This window comes from Temnothorax curvispinosus, unplaced genomic scaffold (assembly GCF_003070985.1).
Source record: "Temnothorax curvispinosus isolate PA1 unplaced genomic scaffold, ASM307098v1 QBEX01015436.1, whole genome shotgun sequence".
Taxonomy (NCBI): Eukaryota; Metazoa; Arthropoda; class Insecta; order Hymenoptera; family Formicidae; genus Temnothorax; species Temnothorax curvispinosus.
In genome coordinates this window covers 295,108-317,310 of record NW_020225216.1, presented here as the reverse complement: position 1 = coordinate 317,310, position 22,203 = coordinate 295,108, and the positions used below count along the sequence as shown (strand labels likewise).

The 22,203-nt window shown below is 34.4% G+C and overlaps 2 protein-coding genes across 4 annotated transcripts in view; one reads left to right on the top strand and one right to left on the bottom strand.

Annotated features, from left to right (window-relative positions):
• Positions 1–22,203, bottom strand: part of LOC112465723 — a 36,121-nt gene that overhangs the window by 9,742 nt on the left and 4,176 nt on the right. The window lies entirely within an intron of this gene.
• LOC112465718 (DNA ligase 1) lies at positions 12,072–22,197 on the top strand. Of its 3 annotated transcripts, none has more exons than XM_025033422.1 (5): positions 12,073–14,182; positions 19,031–19,233; positions 19,474–19,824; positions 20,453–20,533; positions 21,865–22,197. In XM_025033422.1, exons 1-5 carry the CDS (start codon positions 12,304–12,306, stop codon positions 22,063–22,065), a joined length of 2,715 nt encoding a protein of 904 aa, XP_024889190.1. In that variant the 5' UTR covers positions 12,073–12,303; the 3' UTR covers positions 22,066–22,197. The 3 variants fall into 3 exon arrangements, with proteins under 3 accessions (XP_024889191.1, XP_024889190.1, XP_024889192.1); XM_025033424.1 differs by having other exon boundaries at positions 20,481–20,533; positions 21,865–21,951; XM_025033423.1 differs by lacking the exons at positions 20,453–20,533; positions 21,865–22,197 and adding an exon at positions 20,246–20,446 and having other exon boundaries at positions 12,072–14,182.

Genomic DNA, 22,203 nt, shown 5'->3' with positions numbered 1-22,203 from the left:
TTTTCTTAAATAGAATATATGTATCATGTTTGTATTAAAATTCGAAAAAATATTGAACTTTGAGCAAAAATGTATTAACTTTTATTAGCATGGTGTGCAAGTTAGATGTCCTACCTTGTATATGAATTTATAAAAATAAATATGAAAAAAACCAACAATTTTGGTTGGTTGCATGTTTTACATGTCTTCAAAACAATGATTCATCTGGACTTGTACAATCGAGACTCTTCTGAAAATTATTAAATAAGCTTTCTAACACATTAATAACTATGCTTTCGAAAAATTCAGATAAATTTATTTTATGGAAATGACTATCTTTGTTGAAATTTTCTAAACATACATCACTGAATCGTGCGTAACCAGCCGCAACATTTTCTTTTTTAAAACGTTTATTTTTATAAAATTATAAACGTGTATTTTGCACCATGCTGATAAAAGAGTTTAGTCTGCAGAGTTTAATTTATTTCATTTTATTTCATTTTATTGCAAAAACATTTATTGCAAAATAACAGTTATTTAAAACAACAGTCGTTTTTGTTCGACCCAACTGGCCAAATTGATATATTTAATCTCACAACGTTTCGACCGTGATTTCGGTTCTTTTCAAGTGAGAAGAGTAATTACGCAATCAATCCGCATAATCCGCATACAAAACATCCATTACGTCGCTGACATCGTGCCCTAACTATATCATGCATACGCAAAGATATCTTGTGCGTCGAGACAAAATATAAAAGCAGTGTAGCGTGAAAAGAGAAACGTCGCAAGCCATATCAGAGAACACATCCGGACAGTATAACAGTCAAAGTCACACTGAACAGTTATTTAGTTTCCACAACTTCTCAATTGTCTCTTTGCAAAACTAACGATCAATTTTTATAAATGCAATCCGGATGATTAAAAATTCAAAATCAAGAAGAAAGAGGAATATACTGATAGAGGTAATTATTTACAAAAAAAACTGCGTTCACAAATACTGGCACAGAAAAATACGTATGCACTCGATTGTGACCAAATTTGCACTGATGACTCGTAAGGCTTCCCCTTATATAGACGCCAAACCACCGTAGAAGCCTACAGTGTTGCCACGTCGGCAGAACAAAATTTTTTCCACAAACTTTTTGATTACACCTCGTATATTGTATTATTAAAGCAAAGAGATTTCAATATATTTACGATTCACTGCTTTAAATAACTTTTCTTTGCTCATACATGTACTATTTCCACATATATATATCAGTCGTTTATGCCTTTTTTAATACTTAAAATAACTTCTATATTTTTTAAACTTTTTCTGTTAATAACTTTTTAATAAAAAACGACCGCCCGCTAAAACCTTCTGAAGGTCACTCAGGAGAGTGACCTTGACAATATATGTCAAGGTCAAGGTCATTGGCGAGTAGGGTCTTTTTGTAAGTAATTACCTTGATAAAATTAATTAATCAGCGTAACGTGGATTTGTTTAAGAATTATATTAATATTCATAAAGATGCATATATGGTAGAAAAGATAGCACCGACTTTAATCTTATCACGTGTTCATAATCCGTAATACAGTATTATTAATTTTTTAATTGTTAATTTTTTAAATTGTTAAATTGATAATATAAATGCTGTGTGCAGGTCAGTTCCTGGAGCAAAAGATGGTTCACGCATATTTTTTTATTCGTTGTCATACTTCTGTACAGCATCGCCGGGGCGATGATTTTCATAGCAGTAGAGGGTTCGGCCGAGGAAACTGCTCTCTCGAACATCCGGAAGAAGAGGTATGTTCAGAAACAAAATATAAATTCAAACTGATTATCCAAAAAGTATAAGTATCAAGAGTCAACATATTTATTCAATGTCATAAAAATCAGAAATAAAATACTTGTTAATTACTCCCATCCACTTAGTATGAAATGTTGTCTAACGTAAGACAATGTCTTGTAAAATTAAGATTTATGTTGACCACAAACTAGCTAAACATTTTCACGGACTTTTATTGGCCATTACAAACAAGATCTATTATTTACTTCTTCATTAAAACGGAGTATTTGTTGAACGCGTACCAAAGGATGCAATGAATATCGCATCGCGAGATATCGTTGATTATTCTAGAAAGATGCAGGAGTGAACTAAGGAATAGAGCGAATCCTTGGCTACGAACAAAAAAAAGAAAATATCACGTATTAACGCCATTTTAACATGTATTAACGATCCGTTATCTATATAGCTTCCGTACATAATCACGTCTTAATATCCGGTAATTAATGTGGAATCTAATCTAATTTTCACCGTTCGTGTGCCATACGAACTCGATGCGATGTTGCGGTTTCAATACTATCTCGTTGTCGATAACGTCAATCCTGGTCCTCGCCTAGTCCTGCCAATGCTGCGCGTCTAGTTCAGTGCAACAATTGTTAATCATGCTAACCAATATTGGATTTCACGGTCGATCGTACAACATTGTTTGCCGAGCTGCTTTAATGCCACTTGCTTCCAACTCCATTGTACAAATTCTATACCTTACAAAGCAATGTCGTTTCTCTAAAGAATGCACTTTACATTCATTTCGTATTGGCCATTCAATTTGAATCATGAAATAATATATTAATAGTGAGTTTTCTTTTTAAGAACTTAATAGCTCGGCAAAAATAATTGTGATAATTGTTTCGTTTTTGCGAGAAACGTGACTAATGTGGCAAAAAATTTTCTTTATAAACTTTTCTCTATAAAAAATATTATTAAATAACCTGATAGCAATTACAAAACTGCAGCAAAGTTGTAAAATATTGTTAATAATAGATAAACATTTTTCATATATCGTCATCACGATGGCGAGCACGATCTCGTGCTTTTCTTTGGTTGTGATTTTTCCTGCAATTTTCTAGCTCAATCGATTAGCTTCAGGACGAAGACTAGATTAAATTTCGACGGCTGTTCTTATCTATAAGAAACTGGTCTCGCGTGACAGCTTTATTGCAATAAAACAAAACTGGTTAAATTCTCATTTATCGTACATTTTACGCACACGGTATTTAGAATGAGAACATTAAAGGTAAGAAGAGCTATTAGGAAGTCGTTTCTTTTTTCTAAAGGCCAGGGTTAATATTTGTCTCGGGTTTTAGTCGGAAGATATTACAGTCAGCAGATAAACAGTAAAGACACCTTGCTTATGATCGTGTGCTGACGAAATATTGCACCATTAACTGTATTCCCCTTAGTCTAAATTTAATTACAATGTAGCCCAAGGCGCTTGCGCGGCTATTATATTAATTCGGAAATAGTAATCCTTTGATATTAATGATTATAGCGTGCGTATCTTCGCTATCTCCATTTGAGTAGGAGATCGAGTCTAGAAAGTTTCGCCTAAAATTAATCCTCGAAATCAAGGAGTGCGGTTGAGGATTTCGTCTTTCCACGATAATAGAACGTTATTATGTCAGATTGGAGTAGAACTCTCTTTTATTGGGCAGGCGCGCCTCATATTTGTGGAATATCAACCTAATTCAGTAACGAGGGTGTTTTAATTAATCCTCGCGGCTTTCGATGTCTTTACCTTGCCATCGAAGTTTGTCTTGATTTTAATCGAGAAAGTACTGAATATTGGCAAAGTTTATATCACCGGATACATTTATTGCCTCGGCTTTTATTGAGAATGTCGAGGTGACACGTCTCACGAAGAGGCTCGCCCACATCTTACGAAGATTCCTGTATTCTGCGAAAGGTCTCAAGTAAATTGGCTCAGCTAGTCACTTATGTATATAAAAAAGAATAACTTGACACTTTTTCATCATTTACTTAAATTGCGTGAGTACAAAAAAAAATGATAATATATCAATTTCTGTACAATAATTGTTCGCATAATATATAATAATAAGTATAGTCAAGGGATAAACTAGAAAAATAAAATAATGCAAGTATTAAATTAATTTAATATTAAACACAACTTTTTTTTACGAAATGCGGAACTTAAAAAAAAAAATTGTACTTATGTTTTCGCAGTTAAACGCTTATATCTAATAATTTCCAATATTCGAGTCAGCTTTTATCCCGAGTTATCATAAATTTCTATCAATTGTAGAAATGAGACGCTCAATACAATTCGTGGATTATGCGACGACTCGGTACTGGCGTCAGATATGTCCCGTTGGAGAGGAGCAGCGATGTACGAGCTAACGCAGTACGAGAAAGATCTGTACGAGCATTTCGGCCGGGGATTGATGGACAAAGGCGAGCAAGTATGGACATTTTGGAATGCCGTGTTCTACTGTGGCACCATTTATACGACCATAGGTGAGTACAATATCTCTAGCAGCGTTCGCTAATCGCTCGTTGGCTCCTCGTCCCTACACACAGAAAAGTACATACTACTTGCAAGTAAATATTATTTGTTCTAAGTAATCTAAGTATTTGATAAGTTTATACATCCGCAAATTTACTATAAAATCATCACAAGTATCACATTAACTCAAAACATATTCTAGATCTTAGCAAGTTTAGTACTGTAAACAAGAATATTTAATTAATACTAGGATTTTTACTTACTATATAGAGATAGACTCTTCCATAGGAAAGAGAAGCATATATACTTAAAGATGTTCTGGCTATATCTTCAAAACAGTAAGAAATCGATAAAAATTTCTGAGATTGTTCTTTTAGCCTTTCTAACGTGCTGTAAAAAAGTTGAAACAAACCCACTAAATGGTTGCTGAGTTATAACGATTTTAAGGATGTATTGAGGTATTTCAAATATATTCAGAAATGGCTGAAATTTTGAGATATTTCAAGAATTAAATTAAAAATACTCTGCAAGTGATTTACTAAACGATTTAAGAGTTATTTAAGTTTAAAGTTAATGAAATTAACATTATCTCTTATGGAGAATCGACATTTTTGCTGTGAATATAAATAAAAACAGTGAGATATTTCTAAAACTTTTTTAATATGTAAAACATACATCACTGACATTGTATTTTAAGTTTCAAAACTTTTTGCTGAAATTTGTTTATTTTTTACTTGTTTAAACAATACTAATTATTTAAATGACAAAAAACCATACTCAAACTGTTAACGGTAATCCTTTCTAACGTATAAAAAATTTTGAGTTATTTGACATACATGCAAAGTTTTCATTTTAGTAATTTTTTATTGAAAGCTAACTTTTGGCAGTGATGTATATATAGCCAGAACATCCTTAAGTATATTCTTGAAAAAAGAATAAATTCTTCTTTTGAGCAAAAAATAATTAGCTTTTTTAAGACTTGTGCCAAGTATATCTTAAAACTATTATTAAGGAAATATTCTTTGTTGAAGAAAACTATTACTTAAAACAAATAAAATAAAAGTAATTGCTTTCCTTGACTGTAGAATATTCTTCTGTGTGTGATCCCTTTTAGCATCTCTGATCTTAAGGGGACAATCAATCTTTGATTCCTTGAATTTTACTAAATTTTTAATATATGTTACACCGCATTATCTAATATAAGGTATAGTAATTCTGTCTAATGCGCAATAGTTTATGAAATATTAATGTTTACAACTTTTCGTGTGCGTAATTATTTTAAAATTAACAACAAAGAAAATTCTGCAAAATAAAGTTTATTTATGTACTATAATTATGTATTTTAATTATGTATTATAAATAAGAAAAATATAATTATAACGAAGTTAGTTATACATTACAAAGAAGTAGGGGAGACCGGGGCTGGTTGTCACATTTTTCAAATACTAATTTAAAAAAAAATGTTAGCAATATTTTATAATATCGTATACTACTTTATTATAATGTAGCTACATCCTTTAGGTGTAAGAAAAAAAATTAGACTTGTATATATTTATATACAAAAAAGTTATTTATTTAAGCAAAATCGTGTAAATGTGACAACTTATCCCATAACCAGTGTTAGTTGTCACATGACTTTGGATTGATTGTCATGTATCTTTCATGTAGAGGACACATACGACAAACAGTTCCTGTTTTAATATTTTATTAAAGTTAGTGACAGTTTTTGGTAAATTTAACTTAATAATATATTGCAGCATGAATTAAACGAAAAATTAATAATTTTCATAAACTTTGTAATATAATTCTCATAAACTTTGAAACACTTTCATAAAGCTTTGAGTAAATAAAAAAATAATAACTCTCATGAATCCCATTTCATTTCAAAGAACTTACCCTAAACGGTAATTTTGAACAAAGAAGATTATATTTATAAACTATGTTGCAATGACGGTTAACTAAATACATGAAAAATTATCTAAAACTATAATATTTCTTATGACTAAAAAGAAATTACGCCTAGTAATTCCAAAAACCAACAAAACAATAAAAAGGTAAGAAAAATAGAGGTAAGAAACTCACAACCTCCAATTTTTAAAAAGTGCTCGTAAATATCACATGCGATGTTTTTGAAACGAGCTATTTCGTACATCCTAACACGATAGGAGCAACCTACACTATAGAGAAGAATATTCCACTCAATCTATTGTAAGATATAAGCTTTGTGACAACTTACCCGTGTGATGACTTCTAGTCCCGGTCTTCCCTACATCACAATTAACAAAAATACATTATATGACAATAATCTTATTTGGTGTCGGAACTTTCAATTTGTGCACTATTAATATTATAGTCACTATTATGTGTACACGTTTTTGGATCTATCATAGAAACATTTAAAACATATTACTAATTTACACCAAGCACATTTTATGAATGAAACCTTTTTACATAAGCTTGGTTTATTTATCAATGATATCGAAAGAAACATTTTAAACATTAATATTTTATAAACTATTGTACATTGGACAGAGTTACTGTACTTTGGTAATTAGTGAATAAAGTGTACTGTAGTAGCATATTAAAAATTTAGTAAGATTCAAGGGGTCAGGGGTAAGTTGTCCCCTTAGCACAATTAACGTGATATAAAATCTAATAAAGTTTAAAATTTATAAACAATTTTTTAATTTCAAATTAATTAATTTGAAAATAAATGTGGTATTGCACGTGTATGCAGTATCGTCAATATTATTTTTCTATCGAGCGGAGAATTCGTTTTCACGCTTTTTTAAAAAATATACTCAACACGTGAGAATGTTTATTTTCTTTGGGAAAAGAGGCAGGCATGAAAATGGAGTGATGCTATTTATACATATAATGTACGCGTACCTGGAAACAGAGCAATTTTCATGTGGGACATATTCCCGTACACATCAAGAGCAGAAAGTTAAGTGTCTTAAGCGGTTTCATTATTATGATAAAACGCTTTGATTCTGACAAAACATTTTGCGACCGTATCTCAGCTCGCGTCGTCCCCGCTTTCGTAAAGCTCGCGCAAGTTATTTTTATTTGTGCTGCTTGATGAGATTCAGTTTATTTGTCTTGAGCAGCTTTCTTCTCGAGTGAAAGACCGAAAGCCCGCAGAGAAGTAAACGCAGCGGGAGATACATATATTGCGCTATAATGTGTAATATATGTATATCAATATACCGCGTGTGCGATGCGACTGATTTCAAGCTCAGGTCTTGCATATAGGTTTATATGAATTGTCCAGATTTCTGATATACAGATGCATGCGATCTGAATGCACATCTGTTGGATGCAAATGATGCGGATTTATTCCTTGTATAGGAGAATAATATCTTTATGTTATCGATAGAAATTGTATTAATAGAAAGCTTTTCTCCTTGCGCAGAAATATTTTATAGAAACCAAGATGGAATTATTGCTCTTATTTATGACTCGATCAAAATCCTATTGGGATTTCCATATTGAGAAAATATTAATTTTTTCGGACGTTCGATTAACGAGCATATTACGAACTGAGTTATTTCTGAAAATATAGTTATATTTAACAGTCGATAAAATATACATATAGTTTGTAAATATTTGCTATGTTACCGATTATTACCTATTGCATATTGAAAGTTCAACATGTCGTTCCGCACAAAATAAAACGTGACAAAATAACATATTCGCGCTGAATTTTGTAGGAAAAATTCGTGCTTTGCTGTGATACATGACGTACATGACCCAGTTTCCCAAGTGCTCTGTGCAATTTCTGCTCTCCTGCGCGAAAATTGATATCTACGCACGGTCAATAACCGATATGGAATTTCGAAGAAATGTTTTATTCGCTGACATATCGCTGTTTTGCGTGTGTCGGTATCTATCAAAATCTTCGATATATTTCCGTGTATTGGAATTCTGTCAATATTTCGATTTGCGATCACGAAGAGAGATAGCGAGAGAGGAGTGATTAAAAAATAAATTTAAAATAAATTAAAATTAAAATATGGAATAAAAAACAAAGTTTATATATACACGCGTCGATTACACGCGTGTACCTGCGTAAAAGGATTATTTGGATTGAACACGCTACGTAAATACACGAATGAGATTAAAGTTGAAAATAAAAAATCTAATAAATTCTATCGAGAGATCCGACTCGAAATTCGTTGCGACACTTGCGATTATAAGAAATATTGCGACGTTTGTAGAAACATAATAAAATGCATTCACGGATAAGATACACGTGCATGCGTTTCTCTTATTGTCTCGATTGTTGAAAAAAATTTGGCGATTCGAACACTGCGCACATTCATGTAGCTTTGTGAACAACGACGTTGTGTATGCCCACGCGTACTATTTCAAGTCCTGTCATTATATAATGGAAAAGAACACGGGTAAGATGATCGTAGGAAGACGTAGACAGACGTGTCATCGTGTTTTCGAGTTCTTGACGGACGCAAAGCGCGAGAAATCCTCTCGCGACGTTTTCTCGCCCGACCGAATTAAGCGCGCTTACTCAGCCGTGGCGCATTGTGATGTCACTGATGTCGGATGGAAATATCGCGCAGAATCACTATCGAGACACAAGCTGATACGGCAATTAAATGTGATCACGTCCGCAAATGTTTTGTATGTTAATCGTCGTCCTCATATCCGGCAAATTTTAATTAAATCCGTGCGAGAAAGCAGTGCCAAATATTCGAATTGGCTTTTTTGAACTGCGTTATATATATATGCTGATGCATGTATATATGTACATGGATTTATTTATCATGTTATTTATGACATTTTTTTAATAAATAAAAATGACATATTTTCTTCTTTAATAAATAAGAAAGAAAAAGAATTTAATTACAAATTAATAATATGGAAATTAATGAATGAATTAATCTATTAAGTTCTATCCATTTCTACGAAATAACTTTGTCAATTTCTGCGTGCATGTATTTCAAACTATACACAGACAATGTGAGAATGCGTTTTCATCGAAACAACAAGCTCTTATCTCGTTCCATTTATGGTTCCATCTTAATTATGATGGTAGTTATTAATGGGTGTCGCGCAGCATTACTACAATGCCAAGTTGAAGGAATATTGAAAACAATCTTGTTCTGGTGGAACGTAGCAGATGAAAGCACGCTTCTATGAATTGTATTTGTGTGGTCCATAAATTACAGTCGATCTCGAAACGCTAACGAGATGACAAGAGGATCGCATAAATGTCTACCGATATTTAGTCGAAGAATTCTGTTTGAACATAAATTGTCCGATTTATTTTTTACGAAAGAGTCTCGCTTGTTACGAGTTCGACATTATTTGAATACGTCGTCATTCCTATTTAATTTCTACATTTTTTTTCTACGAAAAACATTTGCATAAGAATTGAGTTAGATCAACGATTTTCAGCAAAATAACATTATCTTGACATTTTTTACATACAAATATAAAACTATCTGAAAAATACAGTATTCTTTTTTAGCCTATCAATTTAAGTGTATGAAAATGACTGTTTTAAAATATTCTTTCTTCATCGACTTTATTTAATTATCTTATTTGAATTAAGTCACTATTACATGAGATAATAAATTAATCATTCTAGATCATTATAATTCTGCATTTATCTTGTTAATTTTCCATTTAAGGACGTTCTCCGGAAAATCGATTTTCTCTAGATTTTCTTGAAACTATGAATATACGTTAATTTAGGTGTGCTTTATGCGTGATATAAATTTCAGTATACCTCTTGCGATATTAAAAATCGAGATACTGAGCTTCAAAGTTTCAACTTTTAACATGGGATTCCTATTCCGAGCTATTGTAAAACAGACATTGTAATGAATTGTAAAAAAAGTTTTCTCTAAATGTTTTTGAAAAACTAGTATATGATGCTCCATAAAAATAGAAATAATATGCGATAAGTGTCAATACCTTTGCGATACTCGTTTTCGAGAAATACTTGTGTAAAGTACGCGATTTGATGAATTTTTCGCTCGGTTCAGAGTGACAGAAGAGGAGAGGCGTCAGTTACTTGATAACGCCGCATGAGTTCTCACGCGTGAAGTTAACTTCTTATTTTTTAGATGTTATTATGGCTGCGTTTCTTTTGATGCTTTCAGCGCTGTAAGCATTAATTCTATCTCCGTTGCACATTGAATATCAAATAGAGATGGAGCGACGCTTTCAGTGCTGAAAGCGTCAAAAGGAACACAGCCTATGTAATATTTTGTATATAAACAATTAACTTCAGTGCTATGAAGTACGTGACAAAAATTTATAGGCTCTTTTGTATATAACGTTCGTATCCAACAAACGCAAAATATAATGCCCGTTCTAGACTGGAGGATGAGCCGACTCTCGGCTCATCCGCCTTCTATAGTGTACGTGACATAAACTATACATAAACTATAGATTTTTACCCGTCTACACCACTCACTCGGATGAGCCGAGAGTCGGCTCATCCTCCAGTCTAGAACGGGCATAATTGCTAATTAATACAGGAGCAACACGTAATATAATGGATGTTATGCTTAATTAATGTCGAAGTGAAATAACTCTCTTTTATTAACGCATAATATGTTACATTACATTTCTGTTAAATATAGTTGCAATTTTTTACATGACTAGGAGGTTAAAACTAAAATCTACATTGTATGTAATTTTCATTATATTTTCATTATATTACATGTTACATTTTATTATATTGCAACTATGTAACTGTTATACAGGGTGATAAAAAAAACTAAGTACCATAAATTTGTGTGATGAAAGAATAAGGGACCAATACAAGCATTTTAAGTATAGGAACCATGGGTCGACGACACTTCGTTACAGCGCTACACGCGTTTAAAGTTTCACTGCGGTGCGGAAAAACTTTGGTACGTATCTTCAGGGGTCGATAGAGGATACAAATACAAGCATTTTGAACATAGGAACCATGGGTTCCCGGCCCTTAATTTCGGCGCTATGCAGGTGAAGCGCCGCAGTGAAACTTCAAACGCGCGTGTAGCGCCAAAACTAAGGACCGGGGACCCATGGTTCCCATGTTCAAAATACTTGTATTTGTGTCCTCTATTGACCTCTGAAGTTATGTACCAAAGTTTTTCCACACCGCAGTGAAACTTTAAACGCGTGTAGTGCCGTAACGAAGCGTCGTCGACCCATGGTTCCTAAATTTAAAATGCTTGTATTGGTTCCTTCTTTCATCACACAAAATAGCACTTAGTTTTTCATCACCTTGTATATCAGTGTTTGCATAATATCAGATATTACGCAGATATGCACGTACTTGCTATTCAATCACAATTTCCATAATTTATAAGTTCTTTTGTAAGAGTTTTCCTTGTGTGTGTGTGTGTGTGTGTGTGTGTGTGTGTGTATTTAATTAATATTATTTAAATACGTCATGTAATCATCGTTTTTTAAATCTAATGTTAATAATTAATTTCTTAATTTTTTTCTTTTAATTTTTATTTATTTTTTTATTTCTATATTTATTTTTTTATTAATTTTTTAATCAATTTTTCATTAATTTCTCAACACAAAATGACATATTTTTGACGTGAGATGATCTGAGTAATCGGTGTATTTTCGAGCGATCCCATTAGAATTTTCGATTCTGACGAGGTCACAGGGTCAAAGGGCCACCCCGGTCTTCCAATTCTGGTGGTGCAGTGTAACCTCCGAGCGGTACCATCGGACGAGTTGCGGTGGTGCAGGCGCGGCGTCGCGACGCCAAAACCGCGGTTTCGATTGCGCGTGGCATTCCCGCTCGATATTCGCTGCAGTATAAAGCCGGTCATCTGGTTCCGCCGCCGTGGCTCGTAGCGGCAAACGTCGCCCGTGCCGACGGTGGTGGTACTTGGTAGCGGTGGTGGTGGGAGCAGCCTCCGTTTTATTTCTGTCACGGCCTCGTTGGGGCCGGCTTCGCGAGTGCGTTCCTTTCGACGAGTCTCTCTACCCGAAGACCGTCAAACGACGACGACAACGACGACAACAACGGTGACGGCAACGACGAAGAGTCACACGATGGAAGACAGTTACACGGTTCACCGACGTCGAAAGGCAGCCGCCAGGAAGCGTGAGAAGACGCCTGATCCTTCGTCGAGGGGTGCCGCGTCGCGCATGGACACTTCGGACGATGAGGATGAGGAGAGGCGCGCCAGAATGGAGAGGATGGCTGAGGATGCGGAGAAAATGGAGCAGCAACAGAAAGAAAATAGACTGTCACAGCAGCAGAAGCAGGAGGTACCCTTGAAAGAACTGCAAAACAAGGATAAGAAAGGAGAGCAGCGTCCCACCAGGAGAAAAGACAGGACTGACGCGAGGAATTCCGCGAATGTGGATGACATGATCGCTGTACGCGCCGAGGTTGCCGCCAAGTCGGCGGCTGGAAATAGTTCGAAGACACGTGAGACTGATGCCGCAGTGATTGGCGACAACAGCACGCAACCTACGGAGCAAGTAAAGCAAGTCATCGAAGTAGCAAAAAGGGTTGATGATGGTACCACAAAGAGAGACGTCATCAGACCTGAGATTGTTCAAGGGGTAGTGTTCAAGGCTAGTATTGTTCAAGAGACGTCAGAGACGCCGAAAGAGACGAGCGGCGAGACCGGCAGACCTGTCGAAGCCCGCAAAGTCGAAAGGCGATTTAAAAGGAAATCGAAGGAACGTGTGGAGAGATATAGTCGATCAACGGATTCCAGCGATGTGGATGAAAAGAGCGAGTCGAGTCAAAAGCGGACGAAGTCACCGGAGGCGACCAGGTCTAGGACGAAAAAGACGAGCGGAAGGAGTCGACTCAGTGATCCGGAAGTACAAAAGAAAGACGCCGAGAGGTCGAATCGAGAGAAGAGATCATCGAGTCGACAGAAACTGGAAAACGAGCCTCAGACGAAGGATGACACTGAGAAACCACGCTCGAGATCTTACAGTCAGGTCGAAGACACTGACGAGGATCTGAAAACGGTAAAGAAAAGCGAGAGTTTCCCACAGAAATATGTCGAGGAGCGGATATTGAAGAGGTCCTCGATCGAGAAGAAGAAACAGATCATCCCGCTGAGTAACGAAAGCCTGATCGAGGATTTCGCGAAGGCCCAGAGAGAGTACCTGCTAAGGGAACGTAGCATTCTGGACCCGGAAACCACAAACGTGTTTCAGGACGCGGTTGAAGTTAGTTCCTTGAGGAGACGGAAATTCAGTCTGGTGTACAGCGAGAGTGAGTGCGAGGACATCGTTCAGAATGTAATACAGTCTTCCAATACAGCTGATAAGAAGAAATCGTGGTTCTCTTGGTTGTCCTTTTGGCGCACTAAGAAGAAGGATGAAGATACCGTAAAAAAGATTGAGGACGAACCAGATATCGTAGAGAAGAAGATTGAAGACGAACCAGATATCGTAGAGGAGAAAATTGAGGACGAACCAGAGCCCGTTCCGAAAGTCGAGGAGATCATAATGGAGAAGCTAGAAGCTACGGAGAAGATTACTTTATTGGACTTCTTCAGAGCTCTCAAAGATATTGTCGGAGAGTTTAAAACCTTCGTGGCACAGAATCCACGTGAAACTACTATCATTAGGCGACTGCGTAATCGCTGCATAGCCGGATTGCTGCTCGTAATGATCTACTGCGGCCTCGGCGGCTTCATCTTTCGTTTCGTTGAGGGTGCCTTCGAAACATTCTACAAATGCGGTGTAAAGCGCGTGAAGCGTGACTTCCTAGATACTCTGTGGAATTACAGCCACAATTTGAGGGAGGACGACTGGAAGAGCATGGCGCGCAAAAAACTGATGGAGTTCGAGGAACAGCTTCACACAGCTCACGAAGCCGGGTTACATACGTACAGCGGTCAAAAAAGTTGGAGTTTCCTGAATGCGGTCGTGTACTGTCTCACTGTCATCACCACCATCGGTGAGAATCTGAGAATACGTTAATTGTCTTGGACGAGACTTAAGGTGGAAACAATTTCCCTGGGGAGATCATCTTCTAGTAGCCTCCTTTTATTTTTTTTTGTATAATGTTGATCTTGAAAATACAAGGGTGAGACAATAATTCTCGCACTCTATTTCTATAATTTATTAGAATAATAGTAGAGAACGTTCAATTACATCATTTTTCAACATAATCCCTTTCAATGCACTTGTTCCACAAGCTTGCATATACCCTCGAAGAAAAAATGTTTCTAGTTTGTCTCTCAGTCATGTATGTATGCACCGCTTCTTGCACATGTTGGTTGTTGTTGCATGCCTAAATACTGCTGTCCACAGTGTTCAAACGCTACATATAACATTTGTTTTTTATAGCTGAACTAGTGTACACTCTCTGTACTTCAAGTGAGATATATGTTTGAAATTTGGCGAAAGCGAAAAGGGAAGTTTTAGTGCAGTCCAGTATCTAGTGTAGAAATAAAAAATAAACCTGTATAGTCCAGATCTCGCTTCCTCAGATTACTATTTGTTTGGTTCACTTAAAGATTCCTTAAGAAGTCGTCGATTTTCCACAGACCAAGAAATGGTGCATACATGGCTGAGGGACAAACCAAAACATTTTTTTCGATGGTATATACAAGCTTGTGGAACGCTGGAACAAGCATTGAAAAGCAAGGGAAATGTTGAAAAATGATGCAATAGTATATTTTCTACTGTTGTTCTAATAAATTATAGAAATAGAGAGCGGATAATTATTAACTCTCACCCTTGTATCATGTATAAAACTTCTCAGAAAAACTTCTTCACGAAGAAGTAGCGTCTTCAAACTGAAACAGTTTTTAGCACTATATGCGTGTATATCTTATACGTCTTTATTTCTTTGATATAATTTACAAAAAAAGAAACGAAATAGACACATTAAAATTAAAGGATACAGGATACAAAAGAAAAACGATTAAAGTCCACTTTTTATCGAATTTGATCTGATTATACTATCTTACGGCATTTTCAAAAAATTTTCATAATTCTTATCTGTTGTCTTTTTTATCAAGAACAGTTATATAATTCATTAGAAATAAGGCTAAAAGATGTACCATGTGGGGGAAAAATGATCATAGTTTATGCGCTTGTGGGGCAGAACCATCAGAGTTCAACATACAATGTATAAGCAAACACTATGATGCATTCCAATATTTACTGCTAGTACTTTTTTTAATACTTCCCTAAGATATTGGATGTCTTGAAATTTAAAATTACAGCTTTCTCGAAATTGACACTGATCGTTTTTGCTCTGTACCCTTCAAATTATTAATATAAATCTGAAAGATTTTTATTTTAAATGAAGAATTATATCCAATAAAGAAGAAAAGAGAAAAAAATTATTAAAACTGTATTTCTAATATACTTCTTACTATTATATTCATCCGAGTTTCTTTTCGTACTTTAAACCAAATGAGCTTAAAACAATTTCTCGTATTTTCTTCTTTTGAATTTAAAATATTTTGAAATATTTTTCTTCAAATAAATATCTATTAAATTACTATCGTTCGTAGATAGTGTTACAACTGTTCACAGTTTAATGTTCCTCCGAAAAGATGAATTAACGTTATATCGACGACGTACTTTGTTCAGCGTAACAAGGGCACGCAAAATTAAGATAATTACATTCGTTACATATAGGTATATACATATATATATATATATATATATATATACAGGGTGTCCGAAAAATCGCCTACTCCATTTCGGGAGGTAATTCGGGACCCAAAAACAAGCAAAAAAGTTCATACAAACATAGGTCCGGAAATAAGCCGTTTCCGAGTTATAGCCACTTTTATGTTCAAAAATCGCAATTTAGAATCCGCTTGGCATCCCTCTTTCTTAATTATTTCTTAAATTAAAAATTTTTATTTTTAAATATTTTTAATTTTTTTATTTTTTTTTCAATTTTTCAATATTTGTAAATACGATTACATTATTTTTAAAAGAAATCAGTTGTTTTCACGGCTACTTGAAATCAGTTGTTTTCACGGCTATTCAAAATTAGTTGTTTTCACGGCTACTTGAAATCAGTTGTTTTCACGCCTATTCAAAATCAGTAAGTAAATCACGGCTTTTCAATAAGTTTCAAATTATTATTTAACAACACCTTACTTTTAAGTTGTATCTAATCTTTCTGTATTCATCAATGGATCGTTTAAGTTTTAATGAATTAGCTGATATTTAAAAATAAAAATTTTTAATTTAAGAAATAATTAAGATAGAGGGATGTCAAGCGGATTCTAAATTACGATTTTTGAACATAAAAGTGCCTATAACTCGGAAACGGCTCATTTCCGGACCTATGTTTGTATGAACTTTTTTGCTTGTTTTTGGGTCCCGAATCACCTCCCGAAGTGGAGTAAGCGATTTTTCGGACACCCTGTATATATATATATATATCAGATATACATATAAAACCATACGCGTTGTGAAAGTTCACGAATAAGTTTCGTTTGCTGTAGAACGTTTTATGGGTCCCTTATTGATTTTCTAACACATAAATACGTTGAAATTCTGATGGTGCCTACACCATCTCTTGATGCAAAAGCGTCAAGAGAAATGCATGTCGGTGACGTATTTTGTTCAGCGCAACAGTGAAACGCAAAATTAAAATAATTATATCCGTTATACATATACATATCAAATAATACGCGTTGTGAAGGAAAACTCACCAACAAGTTTCGTTTGATGTAAAACGTTTTACGGCGTTCCGTATTGATTTTCTGACACACAAATGCATTGAAATTTTGATGGTGTTTACACTCTCTCTGATCAAGAAAAACGCGCACATGTCGACAAGGTAAAAATTGATTTAAAAAGCTGAAACATTTGTTTAAAATATATTTATTTAAATTGAATTTGGTTAAAAAACTAAGTAAAACATTAAGAAATGAAAATCGTTGCAAATCTAATAATAGGAAATAATGAATAAAATAAAATAGAAGATAAATAATTAATTAAGAAATTCACAATTTATTTATTTTTTATATTGTTTTAAATTCTGTTTAAATAGTTAGTACCTATTCTTTATATTATATCGTTTAGAGAGATCGTCAAGACGTGATAAATTTGGATCGTAAACGAGAAAGCTTCGGAAGCTCGACGTCGTTAACTCGCATTATGCAATGATGACAATGAGCACTTTTCCGATCGGACAAATTTGCAGAAAAAATACATTTAAATTTAAATTTATACATATTGATCGTATTCGTATAAGTGGAATTGTTCAATTGCATTTCCTGAATCATACCCAGCCAATGCGAATGCAACCAGTTTACGAGAAAATAACCATCTTATATAGCTCCGTTGAATAATCTAAACTTAGACTTTACTCGCGACGTGCGTAAACGCGCCGCTTTTGCAGCGACAATTCAGAGACCGACGCAAACAAAATAAACTATGATCTTACGATTTCGTTCTATGTATGCGCCCTACAATTAAACTTGTATACGACGCAATATGACCATTATATTTTTTATAATAAAGTAATATATTTAATAATATTATATTATATATATAAAGTATGATATTAATTATTTATATATTATATTATATGCAATAAAATTATATTATTTTATTATATATAATTTATTAGACATTATATACAAAATATATTAAATGTAATATAAATAAAAATATACTATGCTATAAACTTTAATATGGCAACTATGGAGCTAATTTTTTATTTCAAGATAAATATGTCAGAGATAAACCCAGCATTTTAAACGTTTCAATATACACTTAACTCTCTTTTTACGCGGTTTTTCTAAGTAACGCGGTTTCTGGAAAAATTTTTATTTCTCATTATTTTTATGTTACATCAATTTAGACCTATGGTCTTAGCGATTAATTTGACCGAAACCAATGGCCGTATTGTCATGAGTGTCATGACGATTATTATAGTAAGTTGGGTCGATTAAAAAGTCTTAACTGTTATGTTAATTAAATTAATTATAATTGCTGGCGAAGTAAATGTTATTACTTGCTCGTTTTATCTCTCATGTACATATACATCAGATCTTAATTTTAATTTCTAATAACAAATTAATTAATGACACAGATATGTAAAGACTGTATAAAAAAAATTCAAATTAAATTCTCTCTCTCTCTCTCTCTCTCTGGCAATAAGAGCCAAGCGTGGTGTTTTACCGCTCAAATTTATTATGTAGGTGATTCGCAAATACAGTCAAATGTGGTCAAATTACGTACGTTTCGACCCTTTTTGGGGTCATCTTCAGCGCATTATCCTAACATCCTATCTAACTAATTAATGAGACTATCCTAATTAATAAAAAATTTTCAATCGGACACATGTCCTTCCATACTATCATGTTGAAAAAACGAGTAATACCGTAGACAGATTATATAGGCGAATAAGTCACAATGTGATAATAAAATAAAGTTTTGTTTGGTTAATTACATATATGTGTTTTATCTTTTCATTTAAAGTTTCCATATGTTGTCAGCAGACCCTGAAGAAGTAAAACATAACCCATTTTCGCAATACATACTACGTATGTACATACAAAAAGTTTTTCGTCACATGGTTGGCCTAAATACAAGCACTTTTTACATAAGTAGATGCATACCGACCAATACCGAGTGAAAGAACCACGTAAAAAGAAAACTTTTGCAAATAGCATCATTCTTTTATGCAATTTTTCCCAAATAACACGATTTCTTATTATACGTGATACATATATGTATATCGCGTAAAAAGGAAGTTGGGAGTAATACATGGGTGTAATAACATATTCTAATTAATTAATTGAGTGATTTTTCATTACAGGGTATGGACATATCTCACCAACTACGGACACAGGAAAAGCCATCACGATTGTGTACGCCATTTTCGGCATCCCGATGTTTCTTATAATTTTGGCCGACTTCGGTAAATTATTTACGCGCGGTATAAAGTTCCTGTGGGCATTCGTGAGAAGGTTGTATTACACTGGTAGTTGCCGTAAAGTCCGTCGCACTGCGCCCGTTCAGGTAAGATACATACTCCATGCGCTTTAAAAAAATTATCGCTTAAAGAAGAAATTAGGCCAACTTCCAAATTTCTAGAATCTTTCACAATATCTTCAATTTACGATATTGCATATTTTCAGTATATCTTTTGCATTCCATTTTTATTGCATTACTTCTTATTTTTGATCGCTCGACTGATCCATCTGGATCCATCCATCCAGTTAATTAATAATTTTATCTCGCCCACTGTGGAAATTGCAGGAAGTTATGAAGGGCATGCAACTCGTATACGATCTCGCGAAGTTTCGGCGGCCCTCGCAGATGAATCCGGAGGAGATCGAGGAGATGCAGAAGCAGCAGACTCAGCAGCCACAGACGGTCCTGAACGTGGACGCCAACGCGCCGGACACGCCGGGTACGCCGGCATTATCGGCCTTCGCCGTCGATGACGAATTCAATCTACCGATTTCGGTGGCGATCGTCATTCTCCTGGCTTATATCTTCATAGGAGCCACCCTATACTCCATGTGGGAAGCTTGGAACTTCTTCGAGAGCTTCTACTTCGTCTTCATCTCTATGAGTACTATCGGCTTCGGCGATTACGTGCCAAAGGTGATTATCCTCAAGTCGAATGTCATTCAGTCGAACCAAATAATTAATAATTAATAATAACACTCTTCATAAATTTGTAGATAAAAATTTATATTGTTATTTCTTCATCGACTTCGATAGACATGAATAATGGTCGATGTAAGTCGAGAGGTAAATCGTACGACGTTGAGATATTGGTTAATGAGAGTTACTTGAGTGGAATTAACAGAAAACTGATTAGCGTATTCATCTAAGTGGCATTCTTAATTATTTATCATTCGCCATGACTGCTATATGTTAGGAATTCGCGAATTCCGTTTGATTTGCTCTTAGCCCCTCTTTGAATTCGCCTCTCGAATTTTATTTGCAATCTCACGACAGTTTCCATCTTTGCAAATGATTAATTTACTCTCGTGTTTCTTTTTTTCACGGTGGCGTTCAGATGGTAAGCCTTTTGACGTGTAAGGCGTCTCTCTCAACGAGAAGCTGTATATCACCGTATACATGTATTCGTTTCGTTGTTTCGCACAAGCTTATTTCCTTTCGTATCGTTAAATAGTGAAGTAAAGTCTTAGTTAATGAAATTATATAAATACTGCGAGATCCACGATTCGCAGAACTTAACGGATTCATTGATTGATTGATTTAGCATCCCATATACATGATGTGTTCGATAGTATACCTGGTGTTTGGCCTGGCGCTCACATCCATGTGCATCAATGTCGTGCAGGTGAGCGACAACAATTCTATTTTAATACATTTATTGCCATATTATTCATATTTAACTAACGCGTAAGTTTCAGCAAGATCTCCGTCATTCATTTGCGGGTGACAGTTTTATTTATTCCATTAAGAATGATTATTAAGTATTTAAGACAGAAAAAAACAATATAAATTATATAAAAACATTTAAAAAACAATAAAGTATTAAAATAATTTATTAAATTTGTTACATTAAAAAGAGATTTATTGATTTTTTAATTTTTCTGTTATTTTTTTAAATTTTCTTTTAATTTTATATATGTTTTAATCACAAAAAGATCTATTGTTTGTGAATGACAGTTTTACTTATTCTGTCTAAAATTTTATTATTAAATATATAAATATATCTACATATATTTCTTTATTTAATTAATTTGTTTGCATAGTTTATTTTGTAATCTGACTTTGTATATATTAAAAACAATCGCACACGTCTCTTTGCCTCTCCCAGAGCTTAATGACGAAATCAGCTTGGCACTCAAAGTGTTAAAGAAATTATAACAAATCAAATCAAGACTAATCAAGACTAATCATTATATCAAATCAAATTAAGACGAGCTACAGATATCCATGTGATAACATAATTATATTCCTTATAATAGCTTTCAATTGAAACTAGTTTAATCAGATTAGTCCAGTTAGAAACTAATTAATTAGACTAGTTAGACATCTGCACTTGCAGACTCGTTACACTCGTATCGATCTGATACGATTGATTTAATTTTTCATTTCATTCTTGAGCTTTCTATAAATCTCTAATTATATATTTTATTCATTTTTTCTGTTTTTAATTTTAGCTAATTACTTACAGAAAATGTATGGAGTATGGAATGCACTACAATCTTTCTTAAAATATTATTAATTTTATAATTATTGTGGTAGTCACCTAAAGCAATATAATTATATCTTTCGCATAACTTCATAATTCTTAATTATGATATAGTTATAATTAAAATGCTTATTTATCATTATTCATTAAGATTTCATCATTTTAACATTTCTTCTCATCCTCCATTTCTGGATAAGAGAATTTTCATGTTAGCACATACATTTCAGTAATAATATCCAATAAATGCCAAACAGAATATTTCTATAATTAGCAACAAGAATCTCGACAGAGTACCTCGTATCTAACACAATATTTCTTATACACAGCGTATTTACATATTCGTCTATTTACAAGAAATAATGAATGTACTGATTCAATGGCCGAGGATTAAAGTAGTGATGTGAAAATACGTGGGAGAACAATACTCATTAAATCTGATCGAATTAATCAGCTTAATCGTGTGTCGCCAGGTGATGCTATCGGATTCATTCAAGCAGGCGAGCCAGAAGATCGGAGCCACGATCGGCTTCGAGGTCGCCGACGACGACAACTCGATAAAACCGGCGCCGCCGCCGCCGGTCGAGGTCGCGGACGTCCACGTGAGCGCAAAGGAGTCTGAGAGCGGCGAAAAGATCGCGCCCAGAGCCAAACAGGAAGACGTCGACCTGTAGATGCATTTCTTTCAGGAAAAATTCCTACACGTCTCGATCGAGCGCTCGTTCGAGTTCGTTTCTTGGAATACGCGAAATGTCTCTCTCTCTCTCTCTCTCTCTCTCTCTCTCTCTCTCTCTCTCTCTCTCTCTCTCTCT

What these genes read in the sequence shown, in the direction of transcription:
- LOC112465718 (XM_025033422.1), top strand. Translation starts at nt 12,304, where the DNA reads ATGGAAGACAGTTACACGGTTCACCGACGTCGAAAGGCAGCCGCCAGG. An exon ending in CACTGTCATCACCACCATCG is followed by an intron (nt 14,183 to 19,030) that starts GTGAGAATCTGA and finishes TTTTCATTACAG; the next exon opens with GGTATGGACATATCTCACCA. An exon ending in TCGGCGATTACGTGCCAAAG is followed by an intron (nt 19,825 to 20,452) that starts GTGATTATCCTC and finishes TGATTGATTTAG; the next exon opens with CATCCCATATACATGATGTG.